At 42.8% G+C, this 25,720-nt stretch overlaps 1 protein-coding gene across 12 annotated transcripts in view; it reads right to left on the bottom strand.

Annotated features, from left to right (window-relative positions):
• Positions 1-1,030: 1,030 nt before the first annotated feature.
• Positions 1,031-25,720, bottom strand: part of ARMC9 (armadillo repeat containing 9) — a 118,651-nt gene continuing 93,961 nt past the window's right edge. For 7 of the 12 annotated variants that reach the window (XM_043522328.1, XM_043522324.1, XM_043522327.1 and 4 more), the window contains 4 exons: positions 22,636-22,760; positions 19,235-19,367; positions 11,901-12,076; positions 1,031-7,382 (listed from right to left, as the gene is read on the bottom strand). In XM_043522328.1, coding sequence (XP_043378263.1) covers positions 7,360-7,382; positions 11,901-12,076; positions 19,235-19,367; positions 22,636-22,760 — 457 coding nt within the window. In that variant the 3' untranslated portion in view covers positions 1,031-7,359. Of the gene's footprint in view, positions 7,383-11,900; positions 12,077-19,234; positions 19,368-22,635; positions 22,761-25,720 lie in introns of those variants that run through there. The other 5 variants (XM_043522329.1, XM_043522326.1, XM_043522330.1 and 2 more) reach the window with 2 other exon arrangements.

Here is a 25,720-nt window from a genome sequence, read left to right as displayed (position 1 = left end):
TAGAGACTGTCCAGTATGGCCAACGTCCATGGCAGAGGGGCATTGCTGGCACATGATGGCATATATCACATTGGTAGATGTGCAGGTGAACGAGCCTCTGATAGTGTGGCTGATGTGATTAGGCCCGATGATGGTCAGTCAGAGGCCTTATAAGTATTATTGCTTAATGACTCCCAGGTTTGAAATTCCTCACCTCTTTGAAACCCGAGCCCACATGAACTCACCCCACCATACATGCTCGGTAGATATAACTGAGTTCCACGCAGTTTGCTGCATGTGAATTTTTTAAATAGTGCCCGCACAAAACTACTAAAGATCCCAGGCCACTTAGAAAGAAAAAGTAGAGATTTGTTCCCATGTCCTGGCCAAAATTTCCTCTCCCTTGGCTACTACACAGGCCGCTGTGTGCTAATTCTGTTTCTGGCTACTTCAGCAGTCTGATGTTTAGAGGCGCTGAGTATTCAGTTCCCATTTGAAGTCCATCATTTAGGCTACAGTCTAAAATGTGTTACAATTCTTCCTAATGAAAGAATATTCTTCCAGATGTTCCCAAGTGAAGTATTATTGCCAGTAATAATCCTCAAGATTATTTATTATTATTTATCCTCTAAAACTTCATTCCCTTTATTCAGCAGTATTATAAATTAAATTATCATAGGTATTGTCACTAAACAACAAACCAAATGGCTAACAAACCCTACTAAGCCAGGATGGGTAAGGAATGGTGTCCCTAGCCTCTGTTTGTCAGAGGGTGGAGATGAATGGAGGAGAGGATCACTTGATCATTACCTGTTAGGTTCACTCCCTCTGGGGCACCTGGCATTGGCCACTGTCGGCAGACAGGACACTGGGTTGGATGGACCTTTGGTCTGACCCAGTATGGCCATTCTTATGTTCAAATGAAACAATGTCTGTCCTTTTTAAGATGAAAAACTTCAAGACAATGTGGAAGTCATTTTTTAAAATTAAATACATCTTCATACAAGTCAGGCCTTCCACTAAATAAAATAATTTACATTCCTTAGAATTGTGTAGTGTACATTTATTGATAATCATAACAGAGCAGCATTTCCACTCTATAAACACAAAGCAGGCATCTCATGGTGTCAGGTGGGTTTCCTGACATTTACATTTAGAGCCTTAGGATTTTCACGTTCCTGGGTGTAAATCAATACTCTTGAATTGTGCAAACTTGAGACACGTGCAAGAAGCGCTGGTGGAATGTGGAACTTGTAGGAGGGAGTAACAAACTTTTCTGAAGCTCTAGAATGTGCCCATCAGAGCAAAGTTTGGAAGGCATGAGATCCTTAAAGGAAAACAGTTTGAATCAGGATGCTACATTAGACATGATATAAATGTATAAGGAACACAAACCCTCATGCTTCAGGGCAAAAAATAATCTTTAACTTCCTGGCATTAGGAAAAATCTTCATTTGGAGCATCAGGTACTGACCACTGACAGGACACTGCACTAGATGAGTGTTGGTCTGATCAGGAAGGGCAATTCCTAGGCTTTTGATCAGGGTAAAAAGTGTAAAGCTCCAACTGAACTCCAATTCTGCTCTGGGTTGCAAGGATGGAGGTCTCACTCACACGGTTTAATGATTATATTTAAAACGAATCTCTGCACAGATCATGTAGCTGTTTACAATTCATCCCCCCTGCCCCGCTGAGGGGCACAATACAAGAGCCTGAATAGACAACAACTGTAACCCTGGGCCACCTGACAACTTCCCAGGCACACTTAATTAACACAAAGTGAAATAGATGGTTGCCACTCTTCTTTTCAATACAGTAGGTGGCCCACGGCGACTGGATGCCTCAACAAACAACACTCCATGGGCCAGTCTCTGAGGGCTGCACCTCACAGCAAAGATGAGTGTGGCAACGGGCTGATGATCACCCGCAGCCCAGCAAGGGCAGGAAGCAAATCAGCTGCATGGGCAGATGTTAAAGTGACGTTCAAGGGAGCAGAGACGCATCAGAGGCTTGTTGTTTCTTCATTTTTCCGCCTGCTGCCACAACTCGGTAGCAGATTTGAAACATGACACTTTGGCCAGAATCATCAGATTGTTTTTGTTTTGTTTTTTTTTTAGTCTCCCCAAACACACTGTGAGTTTCCCCCACCTCCACTCCACCAAATACCCTTAAAGCCACAGTCCCTTTGAAGCATACATTTATAAACAGAGAACGGGGATTGGGTGGGGGCAGAGTTCACCGGGTTTCTATTCAGTAAGTATCAGTGCTGCCTGAAGAAGTCTGCATGTCTCTCTGCTGCGATTCAAATGTAACTGTAAAGAATGTGGCACTTCCTTGTGAATGTGAATGAGGAACTTCCTTCATCCGCATACTGCGCCCTATGCCATGACTTACAGTATGAAGTGTGAAAAGAAAAGGAGGACTTGTGGCACCTTAGAGACTAACCAATTTATTGGAGCATGAGCTTTCGTGAGCTTTCGGATCCGATGAAGTGAGCTGTAGCTCAATTTCTATAGTGATGGAAGGGATATTTCTGTCAATACATGTCATCTACCTTCCCAAGTGGCAATAACTAGGTCAGTGGAAGAATTCTTCTGTCCACACAGCTCTGGCTAAATGGAGGACTAGGTTGGCTTCACTGTGGTGCTCAGGGTGTGAATTTTTCAAGCCCCAGAGCACAATAGCTATGTTGATCTAACTTTTAAGTGTAGACGTGGCTTAAGAGCTAAATAAAAGGGGGCCATGTTTGTCACACAGATGGTGCAAAACACAGCAGGGAAAGTGGTTTTCTCAGCAGTGAAATGCAGGGAAATGTAAAAACAAACAACAGAAACTGACCAAGCAAACCAACAAAATGAATTAAGACTATCCATTCAGAGGTGAACAGCTGTTTTCAAAACAAGTGTAAATCCAGAAGCCCTCCATGCAGAATTTAAACATTACAGACACACTGTTTTTATTGTATATCTATACACACACACACACACATATATACACTCTCTCTCTCTAATGATAAAATTAGGCTGAAGCTATAACTTAAAGTAGCCTCACAGCCTTTTGACCCCAGAACGCTTTCCTCTTTTGATATGTGGAACTGCTGTATTAGCTTCCTGTAAACAAGAACACAGCTGGTTTAAGTAAGCAATGAAGCACTCAAGCACGGTATTCTCCACTGCTCTGATTATGGATTTATCGTGGCCATGTTTTACCAACCAGCCTTTCGAGAGCATGTGAAAGTGACTAACTTCCTTTAGGCATGAGGTGCAGAATTTATTGCATGCATGTTATCCTGTTGCCTCTTTTACTATCTGGCTACTTTTAACCCTTTATCAACAGCAATACTTACATTTATGAGATTGAAAAAGTTCTGCCTGCATGATTGACATTCCAACTTTTCCACAGAATAAAGGTACTTTATCAGCCTTTAATAGGAATGGCACTGCTGAGAATGTAGTTTAAACACACACAAGGTTCGTTCCATTGCAAAAGTGGATGGAAAATCGTCATATCTAATCAATGACTTAGGTGGACTGAGGGTAGCACAAAAACAGTCTGATAAAGTCTGCAAATTATAGATTGACACTCCAACATGTCTAGTGGCTCAAAGTGGGGAAAACTCCATAAAGTCCTCACTTGTAAAGGCCCCTGTAAGAAAGAACTATTTCTCCCCTCCCCGGCTTGTTGATTTGGGCCCAATTCTGCAAGGTGTTCTGTGCCCTCAATTATCCTGACCCTTAGTTGGTGTAATTCAGCGTAACTCCACTGACGGTCATCGATTCCAAGCTAGAAGGGACCGCATTCTGACCTCATGCGCAACACAGGCCACAGGACTGTGAGTTACTTTCTGTTTGAACTACAGCATATCTGATACACGCAAAGTGGGTGTGGTGATATCTTTTACTGGACTAACGTCAGCTGGTGAGAGACAAGCTTTTAAGCTTACACAGAATTAAAATTGAAGCTTCTCTCTTTCACCAACAGGAGTAGATCCAAATAAAACTATATTAACTCATCCACCCTGTCTCTCCACTATCCTGGGACCAACACAGCTACAACAATACTGCAAACCATAGATCTTTTGAAAGACATCAAATCTTTTAAATCTTGATTTAAAAGTTGCCAGTGACGGAGAATCCACCGCAACCCTGGGTAAGTTGTTCCAGTGTTAATTGCCTCATTGTTAAAAATTCAAAGGCATTACACTAGATTTCTGCACCAGCAAAGGATCGGGCCTGTTAAGTTTAATAAAATACAGAGTGCTCAATGCTTCACAAAAGCTGCTCGCATCTCACAGAAGCAGGCCCATTCTTTCTAAGGTAAACCCCAGCACTGCCGTATAATAAAAAAACTGAACTGAAAGGGAATTCTGGGTATCAGGAAATGCAAATACACATACCTAGCACCCCATTTGTAACAAGTAGTCTTGATATTTTTACATTGGAAAAAGACAATGCTTAAGAGGAAAAAGCAAAGCTAGCTAGACTGACACTTAACCCCATCAAACCTCCACAGAGCCGCCCTTGGGATGTTAATATTCTGTCTGTCGCAACCTTCTTAGGAATCAGCAGGAATTTTCACCTGATGGCGTTTGCCTCTCCCAAGTAAAGATGGGGAGATCTGCATAAGGAGTTGGATCTCCCCCTCCCCGAGTTTTTTCTCTGGCACAAAGATTTTTAAAGAAAGTTTTAAAATGATAGAGGACAGAGGTCAAAGAGGACCCACAACCACTTTTGGTCCTATGCAGATATGGAACTATGTAAGAACTGCTGATTTCCTGACTACTTTACCCTTCCTGTGGAGAAATTAAAATTACAAAGTGATCTGGTCTTTGTAAATTGCAGTATTTCAAACCCATCAGGATTTGCCCAATTCCAAAATGAAGTCTAATGTCCAAGGGTTTGGGTTTGTTCCTCAGCCCCACTTGCAGTAAAAAGGCACAGTTTCACTGTGCTCAATGGACTCAATGCCAATTTGCACCAATTGAGAACTGACCCTGACTGTTTAATATCACCCTAGGCTGAAATTTGCCACCCAAGGTCTAAATCCAAGTGTAAAACTTTCTTTCCGTTCAGTATAAACCATCAATGACAATTCAACCATTTCTTTCCTATGGGAAAGTGATGAAATTGTTGTTTCAAACGCAGTGGGCCATTCAAACCACCACCAGGTTCATTCTAATTTGCAAATGCTCTCAATTCAGTGTTGCTTTATCATGTCTAAGGTTTTCGACTTGTTTTCCTCACATGCAGTAATCCCAGCACAAAAGGCCTCAACTCCCCTCTCTCTCTCTCTCCCTGCACCCCGATGTTTGGTTTTGAAAAGTGAACATGTAAAAAAGTGAAAAAGCACTGGCTGTCCCATCCCTCTCCCACAATCAGCAGCCAGACTACAAAGGCAGATTGTGCAGGATTTGGAAGAGGGCTTCTTGTTTTTGTTTCCATCAGTGCTGACACCTGACGGGATATTACTGAAAAGCCAGTCCCGGTGGCTATTGCAGCGTTTCCTGATTGCTGCTACATTTAAAAGAATGAACAACAAAACAAATTTCTGCATCATAAATCACTGCTAGGATTAACTGCTCTAGTTCTTATTCAGTGACTGGCCCACTCACCTTCCACTTTACATTTACTGAAGAACAGCTCAAGTCTATTTTGAGAAAACTGGTTCCTGCTAAGATTTCACAAGAAGATGTAACAGATCATTGTTCAAAGTCAGATGTAAGGAATGTCACAGAGGGTGACAAAGGGTCAAGGAAGGATACCCAGGTGCACACTTTGGAGGGTTGTGTTAAAGAAGAATTGCTCAAGACTGGCTCAGGGACTCACAAGGAGAAAACAAAAAGAAAAGGAGAAAACAGTTCTTCATCTCAAGTGAGAAAGCGGATTATTCATTCAATGGGTTTTAAAAACAGGATGAGTGCTCCACAAGGGGTCGGCGCCCTCAGGGAAGGCTGCTGAGCAGATCCCTACTGGAAAGCACTTCCACTCATTTGGACAATGGTGAAATATTGTTTCAGTTGCCACCGGTCGCTCCTTTGCCCATTTTATATTCTTCAGCAGAATGGAGCAGGTCCACACGCACCTTCCCAGTGGAGGAGTCGGAACACTGCCTGCTGAGTACACACCAACTAATACCTGCAAAAGATTCCCCCCCATACCTCAGACTCACACTTCTCAAACAAGGTGGATGAACAGGGATCCTAGAAATCCATTTGCCACGGAAAAACGCACAATTGGCGTTTTTACAGAGAAGCTTCAGCTTTTACATTTTGTGAAAAAATAAAAACATACACTTTAGCGGAGCCTCCATTATCCAGCTGTCCATCATAACCAAACTAGAGCTGACAGCCCCGGGCGGCAGAGCTTGGGCTTCAGCGGATCTGCCACCATTCCAATTAGATCAGATAAATGGGGTTCCACTGTATAGAATACAGACATAGATGTATCTGGTATAGCAAGAAATACAAATTGCAATTCTATTCATTTTATTTTATTTTAAGGACTGATGGCACTGGTAGGCTTCGAACTCGCTTACAAATTGTAAATATACCAATAAAACATCGTGTTCAATTGATACCTATAGATATTGTGACTTGGGAAACGAAAGTTCTGTGTTTCATTTTCATCACATAAAAAGGTGGATTTTAAATTTTTTTTTATAGGAGAATTTTGGGGTTTTTATCACAGAAGACTATGATCCCTGTTGATCAAGCACCCAGCACACATCTCAGCAGGCCAAATTCAGAGCTCACTTACATGCATGTAAGTCCCATGAAGTGAACATGATTGCATGAGGTGTTAGTCAGCGCAGAACCAGACACATGGTCTTTCTTGGCTGCTGAAGTTTCCCTGTACGTAGATGTTCCATCCCCTCAGCTCATAAACCAAGGGCCAGTTTAAAAAGCAGGTCCAGAAATTGGTCTAGCGAACAACATGTAAACAGTACACTTCAGCCAGCTCATTACATCAGCCCTATGGACCTTCTCCCCAGGGCAGTCCCTAGGGGGAGTAGGGGGAAGGCGAAGGCACACACACACACACACACACACACACACACTGTTTAATGCTATTCAGCAATGTCGCTTCAGAATAAACTATTAGGAATAGTTGGATTGCGTACATCTACCCAACCAGTCCTCGTCTGCTGCTGGAGCGGTGCTGCTACCCAAATTGTGATTCCTGAGAAGGTCTCTTGTTTTAACCAGGAGGGGACACATCCCATCAGACAATCCCTGAATCACGTGCAAGGCATATGCAGTGGAGTGTTGATAACCTCACTCTCCTCTGGGGCCGCTGCCAGTGAAGCTAGGAGTCTTGTTACAAGATGCTACCTGTGTCCTTAAAGGATAAGCCAGGTGGTTGCTGAAGAAAGGAACTGTTCTCACTTCCTAGAGGACTGGCTGCCTGCAGAAGGGAAGTAAGAAAGGGACTGTCAGCTGAAAGTAGAACTGGTTATCGGATGGTCTCTGCCTGTGGGGAACACCTGTTCAACCTGGACACTAGCACAAACAGCACAGCAAAAAATACACAAAGGAAACTTAAATCACAAATGTTACAACTTGAAAATGTGGGTTTAGTCTTGACAGGCATTGACACTTTATCTGAGCTTTCACCTATTTGCCAGATATTACTGTCACCACTTCTGGACAATGGGATGCTGTTTTAAGGGCTGGTGTTTTCACAGATAAAAAATAACCCTTTCCTCCTCTTCTTTTTGTATTACAGTACAGTAGCATCCAGTTGTCCCAGCCAAGATCAGGTGCAGCACATATACATAGTCAGAAAGCCCCAGTCCCAAGGAATTCACGCTCAGAATAGCCAAGACAGACACAGTGGAAGAAAGGAAGGAAGGATTCTTCTCCTCATTTTACAGAGATGGAGCTGAGAACAGATTCGGTGAAATAATTTACTCAGAGTGTCTGTGGCAGATCTGGGAACTGAGCACAGATCTCGAATCTCAATTCAGTGCCTTAACTGCAAGCCCATGTGCCCTCTCTGTACAAGCCTGCACACAAGAAGGAAACTAGCAAAAACCCCAAAGCTGTTGGCTTTACTCTGAGGGGGCCTAGTTTTGCTTTATGTTATATATGTGCAGTGAAGTCCCAATGACTTCACTACTGATGCAGGACTCAAAATGAGGGTGGAATTTGGCCGAAGGTGTGTAGATACCCCCGTGCTACCTGTGCATACATAAGACATAAAGTCCACGTGCCCTCAGTCACCCCAAAAAAGAAACCCATCTAGTCAACGGGGATGTCTACACTAAGAACTCAGCTAGGGATAGGAGTCACAGCTTGGGCATCTTCATGCACTACCTCTCATTGCTAAAAACAGTCGTGTAGCCAGAGTGGCACAGGCCAGCCCCCTCAAGTACGTAGCCACAGCAGGGGTCAGGAGGGTTTGTACTTGAGGTGGCTAGCCAGCGCCACCACTTGCTGCTGTGCGGGCTACCGTGGCTACACTACTATTTTTAGTACACTAGCTCAGTGAGATTTTTAGTACACCAGCTCAGTGGGTAAGGAATGGTGTCCTTAGCCTCTGTTTGTCAGAGGGTGGAGATGGATGGCAGGAGAGAGATCACTTGATCATTACCTGTTAGGTTCACTCTCTCTGGGGCACCTGGCACTGGCCACTGTCGGTAGACAGGAGACTGGGCTGGATGGACCTTTGGTCTGACCCAGTATGGCCGTTCTTCTGTTTTTATGTGTCTCCATGAGCTGGGAATCACACCCTAGCTCCTAGCGTAGACGGAGTCTAAACTGGATTTCTTGAAATGTGTTACTGTTTTCCATAAAATACTAGTCACATCGTTAACAACAGGCTAGAGACTCCAGTCTGTGGGATTATACTGGCTATATAAACTGTATCGGACAATCATCTTTCTCTCCTCATCATGACCAGTGCTTGGCTCTCATAAAATCTATATGTCACCAGAAACTTGCGACAGACAGACAAACAAATCAGCCTGACCCACAGGTGTCCGTTGGGGGGAGCTATAGTCCCCCTGAGCATGCAAAAATGAACAGGCCTAGAGGTCTGAGCAGAGGACTGGGAAACAGGAACTCCCATGCCCTCATCACAGTTGCCAACTTTCACGTGGTAAATAAGCACCCCGACTTTCACAATAAGCCAAAAATCAAGCTAATCCCATTTCAAAATAAGCCAATCCCTAAGAGCCGCAACACTCTATGTGACTAGATCCCCCGAGCGTGCGGTCTAGGACTGCGGTGCACCTGCTGTGCACCCCGACTCTCTCCCCGCTCCTGCCCCTGCTTGCCCCCCCTTGCCCCTGCTTGCTGGGAGCCGATCAAAAAAAAAAGAAGCAACAAGCTACAACAAGCAACAAGCTAAACAAGCCAAAAACTAGCCAACAAACAACACACAAGCCAATTAAGCCAAAATTTCTGTGGTTTTTTTTTCACAGGTTTGGCATGGCTGGCCCTTATCCTTGCTGACTCACACTGTGGGTTGGTTGCTCATTTAAGACCAGATTTTTAAAGTATTTAGGTGCTTCAGAAAATCCCAGCAGATACCTACCTGCCTCTTCAGACACATTGGCCCTTAACCTATGTACCTCAATTTTCCCCTCTGTAAAATGGGGACAAAGATGTACACCTGCATCACAACACCCATGTGAGGTGGGTGCAGGGGTGTTAATTCATTAATATCTGCGAAGTGCTTTGCGAATGCAAAATGCTGTACAAATGATAAACATATTGAAAGTAATGTTTATGGAAGACACCGGTCTAAAGCCCCTAGACTGCTTTGAAATCTCAGCCATTACTAACAAGATAATACAGTAAACAGTGAAGAGTCTCCTATTAATAGCAAAGTAAGTGCTAGGGAATCTGTGACTGATGCAAAAAAATCAGGAATAAGCCTAACCTGGAGCCTCTTTCCAACACTCAGGAGAGGGAACTGCCTGTTTATGTGATCAGATGTATCCATTGTGCACATAATTTTAAGATGCAGACCCAGGGCAGAATTAATAGATCTACGTCCAGGTGAAGTCTGAAAGTTCAAGTAGCCCAGGAGTCTGGGCTTGTGGATGCACATACCGAGCCTGTAGAGAAACCCAGTGACTTAAATCTCTGATCACATTCGGTTTTAATGTGATATTGATACAAGCTGCACTGTACACTGTTTCTTTGGATACGGGACTCCCTTCAAAGCCCCCACTGAGCGCTTAGCACAAGACTGGGGGTAGAGAGGACGGATCAGGACCGATCTTTCATCAAACACATGCACCTAGGAGCATGAATTCACGCTCAGCTCCATGCTCCCTGGAGAAGCTGGACATGTGGACAGCATTTCCTTTTGTGTGTGCATGCTGCACTTTTGCCTTTTTCAGCAGCGCTTCCCTTTAAACAGGCAGCGAAACAGGAACTGGGGAAGGATTCTTGGCTATTAACACCATTATCGATCCAGTCAGGACAGTGCTCGTATTACAGGAAACAGCAAGCACTGACGTCAAAGCTAGAGAGGGTGTATGCAGCAGGAATACAATGGGGTCAAGCTAACAGACCTGGCAGCATGATCTAGGGAGGGATGAACATGGGACTCCTCTCCAGAAACTTACTCCGTTCTAATCCTGGCTCTGACTGACTCACTATGTAGAGTCCCAGCTCTGCCACCGATTTACTATGTAACCACAGCCAAGTCACTTCACCTCTGGGCCTCAGTTTCCTCTTCTGTAAAATGCGGTTAATGATACTTATGTACCTGACAGTGGGTGAGGCTTAGGGGCATTGTGAAGCTAATTAATGCTTGTAAAGCACTCCAAGATCTTCAGATAAAGTGCTACAAAAATGCAAATTCCAATGATGATTATGACACGCTTGTAATAAGTACATAGCTAGCAGGTGCTTTCATATTTATTCATGCTGGCTCCAAAAAAAATTGCCTGCATATAGTTGAGTTTTGGAAAAAATGTCAGGCCTCGTCTTCACTGCAAAAGACAGATGTGTTCCTGAGTTAAAATCCTAACAAGGACAAGGCAGTTTGTAGTTTTCACATGAGTTAGCAGGTGGAGACACAGAGAAGGATCCCCCATCTTTAACTCAACCTGCGGACTCGTATGAAAATCACGAAGTGCCTTGTCCTCACTAGGATGTTAACTCGAGTCAAGAACACACCTTTTCGCTGAGTGAAGACACAGCCCTTGGACTCCTTTACAGCTGCTGACAGGCCCTGACTGCTGTGTGAGTATTGGGGAAGTCAGCTGAGGCACTTACACATTGAGGAGTCAGAAGGGCTAAGAATATTATAACAGGCTGGAAGCATCTTTCACTTCCACCTTCTTGGCCATCACACCCCTTTTCTAGCTCTCCTTCTCTCTTCCAGAGCCTGGGCAAGCGACACCAGCTTAGACTTCGTTAGGCTCACCCTTGGTAGGCCAAATTCAACGATGATTCACAGATTATAAAGCCGGAAGTGATCATTTAGCTGGCCACGCAAGTTACACATAAAGTGGGTGCGAGCCAAAGGAAGTCTAAAGGATTAGACCGAAAGTCTAATTTGGGGGCTGGAAGAAGGTTTAAGTGTCACTAACTTAGATTCACCTCTGAAATTGGGCCACCTTCTATACCAAAAGCAGGAAGGATGTTGGATCTAAATGCTGACACGAGAGTCTAGAATTATGAGAAAAGGAGTACTTGTGGCACCTTAGAGACTAAAAGGTGCCACAAGTACTCCTTTTCTTTTTGTGAATACAGACTAACACGACTGCTACTCTGAAACCTAGAATTATGAGCAGTGTGTTCAGCAGGATAGAATTTTATGTGTGTGTATCCAGCAGTGGATAACTACATAGTCATACAACAACATTTACAGCACAAAACACCATTCATGGAGACTGCTGTGAAGCTTCCTTCTTTCCTCCCTTAACACAGACAACTTGAAGAGTGAGAGTTTTTCACTTACTCTGCCTGTTTCTTGTAGATGATCCCGAAGAGCTAGGCCGGCTTGTTTGCTGCGGTCCAGACTGTGAGAACTGTGGTGCAATGGTTGGGATCTTTCCCTTTCGAGGGCTGGGACTCTGCACTTCGGGAGTGCGGGGGACCCTACGTTTGCCAGTTAAGGCAGAGGAAAACTCGCTGCTGGAAGAGAGACGGAAAGAGTTAGAATGTTCATGTTCATGGTTTTACATCAAGGGACAAAACAGGCTGCAGAACATGGGGGAAATCTAACAGCCATTTGGACACCTACAGTCAACCAAATCCCATTGCACATCCTCACCAACACACTGTTACACACACTGGCCAAAGTCTAGGGAGGTCACGGATGGAAATGAACATTGTACCCCCTCAGCTGTACCTTACAAAACACACACCTCATTAAGGAGCCACATTCCCTTCTGTTTCAGAGTAGCAGCCGTGTTAGTCTGTATTTGCAAAAAGAAAAGGAGTACTTGTGGCACCTTAGAGACTAACCAATTTATTTGAGCATAAGCTTTTGTGAGCTTCTTTGGATCTTACAGTCTCCATTGTAAGAACATAAGAATGGCCATACTGGGTCAGACCAAAGGTCCATCCAGCCCAGTATCCTGTCATCCGACAGTGGCTAATACCAGGTGCCCAGAGGGAGTGAACCTAACAGGTAATGATCAGGTGATCTCTCTCCTGCCATCCATCTCCACCCTCTGACAAACAGAGGCTAGGGACATCATTCCTTACCCATCCTGGCTAACCGTCATTAATGGACTTAACCTCCATGAATTTATCTAGTTCTCTTTTAAACCCTGTTATAGTCCTAGCCTTCCTAACCTCCTCAGGCAAGGAGTTCCACAGGTTGACTGTGTGTTGAGTGAAGAAGAACTTCCTTTTATTTGTTTTAAACCTGCTGCCCAATAATTTCATTTTGTGACCCCTAGTTCTTATATTATGGGAACAAGTAAATAACTTTTCCTTATTCACTTTCTCCAAACCACTCATGATTTTATATACCTCTGTCAAAAAGAAAAGGAGTACTTGTGGCACCTTAGAGACTAACAAATTTATCGTAGCTCACGAAAGCTTATGCTCAAATAAATTTGTTAGTCTCTAAGGTGCCACAAGTCCTCCTTTTCTTTTTGCAAATACAGACTAACACGGCTGCTACTCTGTAACTAGTGTTGGTGGACACTCTGGAGGCACCTGGCCAGTGACCCAAGCGTTGATCCATGGAGTATTCTTGCTTTTGGATCTATATTCAGTTATTACTCTAGCTAGCCATACTTTTCCTAACCAGAAAAGACCAAACTGAAACAATTTCAGCATGAAAAGGACAATCACCTTTAGGAGGAAATAAAATTAGAGTCAAGAGAAGAGACCCAAAAAGTGCCAACCAGCAATAGGTAATTAAAGTGATAGCCAGAGGGCCTCTTTTGCTTCATCAAAAGAAGTCATTGTGACCGGTAGGAAGAGTGATTAGGAGGATTTGAAGACATCTAATCTTCTACTCTGGATGGAATGCTGCAGGGTCGGCAATGATTAACTGCTGCTTCACCTTTTGCAGAGCTACCTTAGCAAACATTTCTTTTATTTTTTAAATTACATTAATTGTCCAGGATTTTGCTTTTGGAAACACTAGCTGTAAGTGACACAGATTTGTGTTAAAAGTCTGCTCTGAACCATCTTTGTAGCAAGATCTCTCTCAGGTAGTTGTTTACTTGCCTCTCTTTTATTACTCTTCCTTATCATTTCAAAAGATCATGCCGATGATATCCAGTGTAGGGAAAAGGCATTTACAAAAGAGGAATCCGACTGGCCAAAACAAAATTCCAAGCCATGGTACTATTACAAAAGATCACAGGGATTTAGAACCAACAAAAGCAATTTAAATGTTTCTGTCCACAAAATAGTTTCACTGTCATCTGCTGTTTGCAATTTTTATCACTTGGTTTCAACTTCTTTAGTTTTTGATATTCTAGTGATGTGCTTCTTACAGTTCTCAGATGTAGATAAAATGCTAATGACTACCAAAAACAATCCTTAAACAAGCTTTGCAGCATTTGAGCAGAAAGTGAGCTTTCCTATACCTCAGTCCCACATACTTAATAACAACAATCTAGATCTAAAATTCTGCATGTTAAAAAGCCATTGCATGGCTATTAAGGATCTCCCTGAAGATTAGCTATAGAAGCGTAAATAGCTATACTGTAAAAAGCATACTTAGAGACAAAGCAAAACAGAGCAATCAGAATTCAAGTCTTTGCAAAGGCACAAGTGCAGGAGGACAGGGAATAAACATGAAGTGAGTATAGTACTTAAGGTACAAAATCTCCCATGTTGAAGGTGAAATACATGGAGCATATGGCAAGTGTTGATAGTAGACCCCTAGGTGCCCAATTGCACCTCAGCCATGTATCAAATATCAAATATCCAAAACACAATGAAAACGGAATTGGCCAAAGATCTCCCGTTGTCTAGCATAGCAACCGGCTGCTGTGTGTAAAATAATTAGAGTTTAACTAGAGAGGTGCTGGAGACAAATATGTCATGGGAAAATATTCAGCAGTGCCTCCTCTTTTGTCCTATAACTCCAGAGTTGTTAACTGGCCACTTCATCTTGAACAGTCTCTTACAATGTGTGTTAACTACTTAAAGTGAGCTGTAGCTCACAAAAGCTTATGCTCAAATAAATTGGTTAGTCTCTAAGGTGCCACAAGTACTCCTTTTCTTTTTACTTATGCTAAACAATTTGTTCTACCTTGTATTTAGCTGCGACACCCACCCTGAGTGCCTTTTCCAGACCTCAGGGAAGAGCTCTGTGTAAGCTAGAAAGCTTGTCTCTTTCACTAACAGAAATTGGTCCAATAAAAGATATTACCTCGCCCACCTCATCTCCGATAGGAGGAGTTATTTATGACAACATGCTGCCATGCCCAGAGAGTGTTCATCACTCTTAGCATTACATCAAAACTTAAATCTTTATTTAGAAGAAACAAAACCATTTGCTTTCCCAGTAACAGGTGGCCTGAAGCCAGAGACATAACTGGAGAAGAAAGACTGCATAATACACTTAATGGTCAACCAAGTGATGTGACAGGGTTTGAATGCAGAAGATTAATTAGCACCTTGTTTTCATAGATTCATAGATATTAAGGTCAGAAGGGACCATTATGATCATCTAGTCTGACCTCCTGCACAACGCAGGCCACAGAATCTCACCCACCCACTGTCAACATCCGTGAAAGCTGCTCCCTAGATCACTTTCCAAAAAGAAAAAGGAACTCAACTGACATCCAGAGAGGAAGTGCACCTAGCTGTTCTTATCCAATCTAAGATATTACCCCACCCACCTTGTCTCGCTAATATTCTGGGACCAACATGTCTACAACAATACTGCATATAAGTCTGTCATATACACATACACCCTGACTATAGCACTCCCGAGGAACTACAGTTGAATTTTTAGATAATTTCACTAGATAATTAAAAACATGACATTAGGGAGGTATCCAAACTTTCTCTCTTTTCTGCAGGTGCTGAATGAAGCGCCTGAGATATTAAAATACTACTGCACTTGCTCTTAACCAAATATAAATACAACTTCAGCCAGTCAAAAGCCAGCTTATTTACAAGTGTTCAGTATACTACTCAATAAAGACAGACTTTATTATACATCAATTAGTTTTTGATTGGCTAAAACCACAACAGGCCTGTACTCGGCCAATCAGAATGCCGCAGATCAATAAAAGTACAATGGGCAATTGTCACTCCATCATTTACTAGCTAAAATGATAATTTGTTGCAGCGGAAATAAAGTCATTGCAATATGAACTGTCAGAGTCAATGGACTCATTCGTTTCTCAGTTTGGTTTAATACCAGTGTAAATTCAGTGACTTCAATGGAGTTATTCCAGATTTACATTGCTGTGAGCAAGAGAGGGATCAGGCCCAGGGCCCCTGGCATTGAAACAAAACAATTCTGCTTCACCTCAGTACATACTTTCCATATATACTTTGCCATATGTGTAGCAGGGAGAAGATTGCTTACAGTGGGCAAAACTAAGGTGGAAGCAACGGTCCATTCGCTCTGTTGTTCATTGTCGGAACTAGTTCATTTAAGTATTTATCCAAAGGAGGAAATGAGACATTGGAACAAAAGGCATGCTTGGCTACTGTAGAAGCACCATATTGACTTAGCACCTCTGATGCAGAAAATCCAGTACATTGTTTGCTTTGCAAATGGCTACATTCCAAAAGAATACCTTTAGAATAGAGAAAACCTTTTGTAGTGGTAAACACCCATTTTTTCATGCTTTGTGTGTATAAAAAGATCTTCTGTACTTTCCACAGTATGCATCCGATGAAGTGAGCTGTAGCTCACGAAAGCTTATGCTCAAATAAATTGGTTCGTCTCTAAGGTGCCACAAGTACTCCTTTTCTTTTTGCGAATACAGACTAACACGGCTGTTACTCTGAAACCATTCCAATATCCATAACTTTAGGCAGCTTTTGTACATACAAATCACTGCAAACATGGGGAAAAAAGAAAAATCGCCTCCTGGGTGAGATTTCACTTTCCTATCTCCATGTAGAGACTCCTCTGAAACAAGAGTGGTACATCAGTGAAGAGAGGAATACCCCAGTATTACAGGTCATAAGCCACTATACGGAGCTGGAGAGTTATTTCTGGTGACTCAGTAGACCAGGTGAGCCCTATTAGCTTCAACCCAAGAGGATAAAAAGGGGCCAGGTATCCCATAGAGGCAAAGGAAGCTTAGGAAGAGGTTTGCTTTTTTTTTTCCTGGTTATTTATCAGTAAATGCAAATCCCAGGAAGGGGTTAAGTTTGGACATTAACACAGAGCATGCGCACGTGTACACATTGTGCTGAGAATGGGGTGGGGATGCTGCCAGTTCACAACTAGCTACACTCCAGAGTGACTGAGAAACAGCCGGCTCTGTCTGACACAGGGGAGGAAACAAGGATCCTCTCACATACTTCTGACCTACTGTTCGTGTTTGTAATGTTTGCTTAGTTACCATGGAGATGGGCAATTCAGAAATAATAATTTTATTAAGATAATGTTGAAATAAAAAGAAAACGGTACAGAGTGTAAGCATAGAAGTTTCTGGTTATCAGGGAATAAGGTACAGATGATCAAGAGGTGCGGAATTCGGTTTAGGAACAGGTGGCGTAAGGGATACATAATCTGCAATCTCCCCGATTGGCCGTAAAAGTTTAACCAGTCAAAGTACAGACATTGAGATATGGGGGTATGTTGTCCATATAATGGCTATGTTCAGGTGCGGAGTATAATGAGTGGATACGATGATGGGGATGGATCTACCCTCATTTGGTGGGATTTAATGTTCAGTGAGTTTATGGTTCCAGTTCATATGGTCCAATGGAAAAAGTCTCTCAGTCCCTTTCCCATAGTGGATGCACGATGTCGTACCGGCTCACACCTCCTGGTACTGTCGGTGGCCAGTGATGTGTTCGATGTAGATGTCCCTGGACCATCGGATGGTGTCCGAGACCAGGAGGCGCCGCATGAGCCTATAAATAATGCTGTTGCTGGACCACTACGCGTCCCAGAAGTGCTAACTTGTTGGCAACACATAATTTCTCATCTCGCAGCAGGGGGACAGTGCAATTGAGAAACTGGAAACAATAGGGAGATGTATGCAACAGAGAAACAGAAAGCTCTAGCCATGGAACCCAATTCCCAGAAGGGTGAGTACCTGCAGCTTCAACTGAGGTCCACAGGACCTGAAGGTCATCAGAACCTCTGAAAGTTGGGTCCCGATAGGCTTGGTATATCTTCTCCCCAACACTTCCACACCCGGTCCCATTAAATTAGGCTTGAATAAAGACTGGGAGTGGATGTGTCATTACACAAAGTAAAACTATTTCCCCATGTTTATTTCCGCGCCCCCACCCCCACCGTTCCTCACACATTCTTGTCAACTGCTGGAAATGGCCCACCTTGATCATCACTACAAAAGGGTTTGTTTTTGTTTTTGTTTTATTTCCTCTCCTGCTGATAATAGCTCACCTTACACTGATCTACCCTCTTCTGGGACACGTAGTGGTCCAGCAGCAGCATTATTTATAGGCTCATGCGGCGCCTCCTGGTCTCGGACACCATCCGATGGTCCAGGGACATCTACATCGAACACATCACTGGCCACCGACAGTACCAGGAGGTGTAAGCCGGTACGACATCGTGCATCCACTATGGGAAAGGGACTGAGAGACTTTTTCCATTGGACCATATGAACTGGAACCATAAACTCACTGAACATTAAATCCCACCAAATGAGGGTAGATCACTCTCCTTACAGTGTGTATGGTAACACCCATTGTTTCATGTTCTCTGTGTATATAAAATCTCTCCACTGTATTTTCCACTGCATGCATCCGATGAAGTGATCTGTAGCTCACAAAAGCTTATGCTCAAATAAATTTGTTAGTCTCTAAGGTGCCACAAGTACTCCTTTTCTTTTTGCGGATACAGACTAACACCGCTGCTACTCTGAAACCTATCCTGATCCACTCCATATTCTCTTTTGTTTCTGAGTCACTACTTCAAATCCGCCCCAAGTCAGACATCAGCAAAAGTTGTTGCCACCCAATGGTTATTTGAGGGAATCTGAAAAAAGAGAGTGGGTCTCGGGGTCCAGTTCCTAGTAGACAAGGATCCTCAACCAACAAAACAGCATCACAATTGCAGTTCCATGACAAACCCTTGTGGAGAGGCCAAGCAGTAGTGATCCCTTCGGGTTAGGGATGGAGCACACCGATGGAAGAACTTGTCCTGCTGCTGTCTTCGGCTAACCCTCAATGCGAGGATGGTGTCTGCCAAGGGGGTTCATTGGTGGGTTTTTAAGTGGCTGAGGAGCCCAATTCGTGCCCTACAGATTTTGCCACAGAAGTTCTCAATGGATAACTCAAGGACTTGATCCCTGTCATGCTCCCAATGACTCTGGCTCCTGATCTATGTAATAAATGATTTTTTTCTGCACAGTAAGTCATCTAAGGAAGCGATCAGGATTTTTTTTTGCAGGTGACAGTCTTGAGGCTTATGTATGATGTTTATTAATGAAATCTGTTTGCTTTAGATTTCTTCTGGTCTGGCCCAGATTTTTAAAAATTGAATAGCTGCCACTGGCAGAGCTAAGAGTATTTTGTTTGGCAAGCATCATCACAGCTATGTCACACCACACTACATCATACATCAATTGGCTTCACAGTAGTATGGAATTAGCTGGTAACCACCTGGACTACTTCCCCGTTTCCTGATATTCAGCACTTTAAAAATCATACCTGTATGATTGCCCATTAATTTTGTCCTGGACAAAATCAGTGGATCGGGCAGACAGGACTTCAGCAACTTCTGAGACGTGTTGATCCGTTCTGAGACCCACTGAGAACACCTGGGATGAGTCTGTTTCAATTGCTGTTTGAAAAGAGGTAACGTTTCAAGGCAGAGATGTCACTTTACAAATTACAAGTAAACGCTGTTAGTCTGTTTGAGTCCCCCTCACATATTATGAACCAGGCCAATGGGAAGTCACTGGTGACAAGGAGCAGCGACTCAAAGACCCCACTGTCAGTATCATGTTATTACATTTGCTCATGAGATCAGATTGCCCACCCCCTGTCTAGCACTAGTGTAGAATGTATAAATCAGACTTGTGCATGAAAGGACAAGTCTGCTTTCTGAGAGGGGCACCGGGGACTAAGACATGCGAATCCAACTGGAGTGAGCAGACACTGGTGGCTAAGTTCCCTCACTTAAAAAACATGCCCCTGAAGCATTTCCATTTGGTGCTCTCATAAAAGTGGACTGCTCTCATGTGCTGAAACACGGACACAGACTGGGACAAGCACCAGACCAGCTGGAGAGAGTTTTCTATTACTGTCTCATGTTCTGTGAAAGAAGTGCAATGATCAGACCTGGAGAGATCACAGGGTCTTCGCTTGAAGGTTGCAAACAGGTGTCAGAGGGTCCTGGCCACTCTGTCCTTACCATATTGCTAAATGGAAGGGTGGTGGTCCGAGCTAGATCCTAATTAGATAGGAGTGGGATTCCCAGGTGGGTGAAGGTCCAGGTATGGAAGAGCATGAGAGGCTGCTTTAGGTTAAGAAAGCGGTCAAAGGTTTGTTGGGGCAAGGGCAGGCACTTCCTTGTGACTCTGATTTATGATGCTGGATTACATTGATCCAACTATTCATCTGAAGCTTTTGTCTCACCCAGCCCTTCACTCCTGGTCAATCCCTGATCATTTTAGAACTCCATTGCATCAAACCCAATGACAACCCCAACTCTGGGCTGTTCAAAATGAAGCTGGAAAATGACCAAAACTAACATGATTAGGCTTCCAGTACATCAAGGGCAAAACTTAACTAACTAAATGCCCTACTGCAGAACAATATTATTGGGTGACAACAAAGCTTCTAGAGGGAGCACAATTTTTATCACACACACATGGAAAAGTGTTACAGGGGAAGGGACAGAAGTGTTTTGTACACTAAGATTTGTAGGTTGTTGTTTCATGTGATTATTCTAAATTCTGAATCCCAAAGATCGGGGAGAAATGGATGAGCAATCATTTATTTTGCAAGATCTGACACCTGAGGCAAACCACTGGGAACCCTTATCACAACAATACTGGACTAGTTGCATGACTATTAAAAAGAACCACGTCTCGGCTACACAAAAAGGAATTACTTTGCCTGCAAAAGTATATTATACTCATAATATATGTGCATAGATATATGTGTAACACGTTCCCATTTAGTGACCTCCCCTCCTACAAAAAGAGATGCTGCACCTCATGTAGTCCTCTTGATAAGCCCTATATTAAATACAGTCACATTCACAATCTGGATAGAACCTACTCGTAGATTTTGGTTTAGATGAGACACAGTACCGAGGCGATACTTATCTGTGATGATTAAAGCGTTAACAGCACTTTTTCCAAGGGTAGGGGCATTAATTCCATTATCCTTATCAAATTAAAACAATAGCATTTACATTCTGCTCTTCCCTAAATTTCCTGTTGTTTAACATGTCCCTGTTAAACTGCTGTATAGCATCACTGGCAAGGAATGGCTGCTGCATTTCCAAGCCAGAGGTGGCTGCATTTCAGGGGTGAGATAATATCTAAACACACCATTTATAAGATGCTTTGGGCTCCTTCGGACTGAACTGTCCCTTAGAAATAGATGGATTATTTCTCAGAAACTGTATCCAACAGAGGGTTTCATCCTACCAGACATTTAAAATCAGAAAACAGCAGCACTTTCGATGTCTGACTTGCTTAATCTCCTTTACGAAGTTTGAATATTTAAAAGATTGGTTTTTCCTCAATATAGGAAAACTGCCGAGTCAGCAGGTTTCCTATTAGCTTATAACGTCTGCTGTTCTGAGCCACTGTTTCTGGCCAGCTGATCTCTTCAGAATGCTTTTGTTCTGTTCCTATGTGCGATTGTGAAATCTGAGGCTTGAAGACCACGCCTCTTATTATGGCAGAATATACGGAGTGATCAAACGCATGCCTTGAGCTGGAACTTCATCCGCTCCTATTTTACCCCTTGCCTTGGGTTAAGCCTATTATATCAGCTCCACACATTATGCAAGCAGATTCTTGTCTGTGAAACCTTGGTTACTCTTCTCAAAATCCCTTTCATTTCCTTTTGGAAACTTAAAAAAAATATGCCATTTCTTTACTGATTCAAAGCATATTTTTTTAGCGAAGCCAAGACATCTTAGTCTTTGACTTTTTAAATAATTCTGCACTGCCAGCTGCAAGACACTTTAACTGAGATCCCAGCACATTTTGCTGTTAGTCCTTAATTTACACTGTTGAATTTACCCCTGCAAATAGGCTGGTACCCCACTACCTTGGTCAGTAAGATGCGTGCCCTTCCCCTTCTCAGAGGCAGGCCCGGATGAGTTTGTGCTAGCTTCCATTCAAGTTGCAAGGAAAGAATCTCTAGTAGTGCCTTCCATGCTGTTGTTCTCTACACCAGGGCCCTTGAAATGCTGCCCAGCTGAAGGCGGCTCTGGCAACTTGCTAGGGACCTAAGGGCCACAGATAATTTAAATAATATGGAACAGACATACAGGTGTACCCACAAGGGAGGAGATGAGGGGGATATGCTGCCCTCTCCCCTTCCAAACTTTTTTACTATCCTGTTTATGTCCCTCCCACTCTGCAGCTATAAACTTAATGGGTTCCCATCCTCAACCACATTTTATCATTTCAGAGTAGCTGTGAAGGTGACTGCAGCTGCCTTCCATTAGAGAGGAGACGACAGGTCCCAGCAACAATTCATTTAGGCCCAAGCAAAGAGCTTATTTGAGGACAATAATATTGCCTGCTGGAAACTGTAGACTCTGTGGACGGCAGTTCCATTTGATTCAAGATGGAGCATGGCTTTCTGGGACCTGTAGTCTGTAGAGCACAGCTTTATCCAGCTCAAGATGCCACAATGCATACTGCGTTTTTGGGCCCCTATCTCTTTGGGTTGCAGCTCTGCTTGGATCCAGATGGAGCACTGAATGCTGGGGGCTTGTAGTCTGCCCCCGCATACCAAAGAATAAGTCAGCGGCAGACCATATTTTAGAACTCCACAGCCCAATCACAAGGCATCCCCTTCTCCAAATGTCCGACCCAGTTAAGGAACAATTGACAGCAGCATTCTCAGAATATCCTTACATGCAGAGGAAATGTAAAAGTCAGAAGTGCTGGACCTGCTACCGCTCCGAGTGGGAGGACGACAGTTCTGCATAGACTGGAATTTGCCATCCCTGCCATGTGAAGAAATGGTATCATTTTCTGGCCTGGAGGAGAAATGAGAATGCAGGGTGATAAATACTTACAGCCTAAAAAAGCTGCATGAGAATTACCATATAATTTCCTGGAAAGGTACAGAAGAAACAGAAAAGTGTATTTTATGTTGCAAGCTAGTGCCAGGGGCACAACTTAGTAGCATTTTGACTGTACGACTCTACCAGGTTCCCCACATTAAGCTTTTTCAGGAGCGTAAAATTTGTTTCTGAATATTATGGGGGTTCCACATGATGCAAGATCAAAACAAAACACAGTATTTTAACTTAACAGCTGTAGAATTAGTTCTCTTAACTTCTTGGATAGGGCTGGTTGTCAGGAGGGAAGACTTGCTGAAAGAGAGAACAGAGGGTAAGATTGCTTGGTAATTCAGATGGGGTGAGAGGAAGCAGTGAGGGTGTCTTACGTGGACAAAGCAGGGGGCTGGGAGGAAAGTTACCCTGAGCTGAGAGTTTCGTTGAATATTCATGGCAAGATCAGGCTAAGAAACATCTAGTTATAAAAGGGCCTTTCCAAGGAGGTGGTTAATAATTAGACCACTAAATCAGTTTCTAAGGGAACAGACAGAGGAATATTAAACAGTTTGTCCCTCCCGAGTGATCTCATAAAGTAGGAGGTCTTTAAAAAGAGCTCTCCAGTATTTCCTGGCTAGAGCATCCCCTTACAGTGTAGACTGAGGGCTTGCCTACGTGGGGACAATCAGGAAAATTAATCCAAATTAACTAAACACATAAAATTAAGGATGATTGGTTAAACTGTATTAAGTCCCTATATGTACATTCTCTTTCAGAATTAAAGTGGTCTTAATTTGGTTTAGTTTAATTCACTTCCAAAGGCCACTTTAATTCTGAATGGGAGGGTCCATATAAACGTTCAATGCAGTTTAACTAATCTACTTTTAATTCACACCTTTAGTTAATTGGAGGTAATTTTCCTGAGTTCCCCCCGCTCCCAGCCAAGCTGTAAACTGAATGAAGGCCATGCTAATTCTGAATAAGAGTGTCCATGTTTAATGCCATTTAATCCACTTTAAATTTATACTTTTAGTTAAATTTAATTAATTGTCGTGAGTTTTCCCATGTAGAAAAGCATCAAGGGGTAAAACTTGTCATATTCCACAGTAGTTTGATACAATGCAGTCACTAGTTTACTTAAGTGATTTATAATCAAATAAATGTAGCTCAAGCCTTTCTCTTCATGTCTGGACTGCTAGGATGTGATCTGTGAGCAAAGCAATATAACTGAAGGGCATCCTATTAGTTCTTATCCGCTAGTAATCAATTTCATTTGCTAAAATAAGTTAGCTGGGTATAAACTCCATTAGATCTTGCCCTTTTCTTCTGTAAATCCACTTTTCTGGTTATTGCCTTTCTACTCTAGTTGTTTTCTTGCACAGGGAAGTTAGCTATAGAGGGTTTCACTGTAAAATGCAAACCTCTCATGCATGCTATTAATGCCTGCTTTCCTATTTAACTTGGTTGGCGCTTAATAGTGTTCACACTGGTTTTACCATCTGACTAAAATAGTGAAATTTAAAGTTCACAGTTTTTAAACCAGCAAAAACCTACAGAAATTATTTGCAGTTTTGAAACATGGGGAAAAGAAACAATCTGCAGAGGCTGCTTTGCATCCTCATTATTCCAGTGCAGGAATAGGTACCGCAACTATTGTAGCTGCCTGTACTCAGTGGGTTTCTGAGCAATCAGACATTTAGTTACATTGTGAGACAGGAGCAGGCTGCAAGGCACAATTCACATTGTGTCACAGTCAGCCCATGGCGTGGAATCAATATCAGGTAGAGAAGCCTGGGAAGCCTTGATGAAATCTTTAGAAAGGAATCAGTTCTGGGGTATTACTTTTGTAACGGACATGAGTTATTTAATCTCATCTAGGGAACAGCTGTGGCCTCGAGAGGAGTGCAGTGGAATGGAGTCAGGAGACCTCAGATCTATTCCCAGCTCTGCCACTGATTTGTTGCATGGCCTTGGGGCAAGTCATTTCACTTTTACATGTTTCATCTTTCCCATCTATAAAATGGGATAGTAAGGGTCAGCCACCTTTGTGGCATTTGAGAGCTACAGTTGAAAAGCACTAAATAAGCATTACATTACAATGACTGTAGACTCCACAGAATGAATCCAGGTTTTCTAGCTTCCTGCGGGTAGCAGAAATTACAGGGGAAGGGGAAACCTTGAAGGCATTTGATGGTGTTGGCCAGTAGCAAAGTGGCTTTGGTCTGATGTTCAGCAACATGTTCGATAGATTCCATCATTTGGGTCTGTAGCTCTTTTGGGGAAGTGCAAGGAAACCAAGAATAAAAAGATCTGTGTGTTACTGATAGCAGCCCCACATTATTACTTGGTCACTCCTCTCCAGCCATATGTAGATGGTTTGCTAAGATTTGGGATTTTATGGATATGGAAAAATGAACCATGCTGAAGAAAGATTCTTTTACCATATGCTTTAAAATCTGTACCCCACTTATGCTGTGAAGAGGAACTAGATTCTATAATAACATCTCAGCCATTTTCTTCATAAATTTACCAATAATAGTATATAGGCAAAAATAGGACCTTGTAGGCCAAATTCTTCCCTGGGACACCACATACATTTCCCATGTCAGAACTGGGGTCTGCTTGTTTTATATACCATGCTCAATTTTTACATCCTGAAATGGGGAAAGTGTTATGCACTCAACTAGAAACTGATTTAGTCAAGGCTCTTGTTAGTGTCTTTGTAGATATACAATACATGTACAATAAATGTTGTCCTCTACCATTTTCCCCTACTTTCTGCTTTCATATTTTACCTTTGTAACTGCATTTTGTGACAGTTTGTATACAAGAAACTATACAAAAGTCATATTATAGTCAAGTATCACATGGATACTACAAAAATAATTTGTTTTAAATGAGGCTTTAGCTCATACCAAAGTGATTTTGACTTTTGGGCT

Source organism: Chelonia mydas, chromosome 9, assembly GCF_015237465.2.
Source record: "Chelonia mydas isolate rCheMyd1 chromosome 9, rCheMyd1.pri.v2, whole genome shotgun sequence".
Taxonomy (NCBI): Eukaryota; Metazoa; Chordata; order Testudines; family Cheloniidae; genus Chelonia; species Chelonia mydas.
This window is presented reverse-complemented; position numbering and strand designations above follow the sequence as displayed.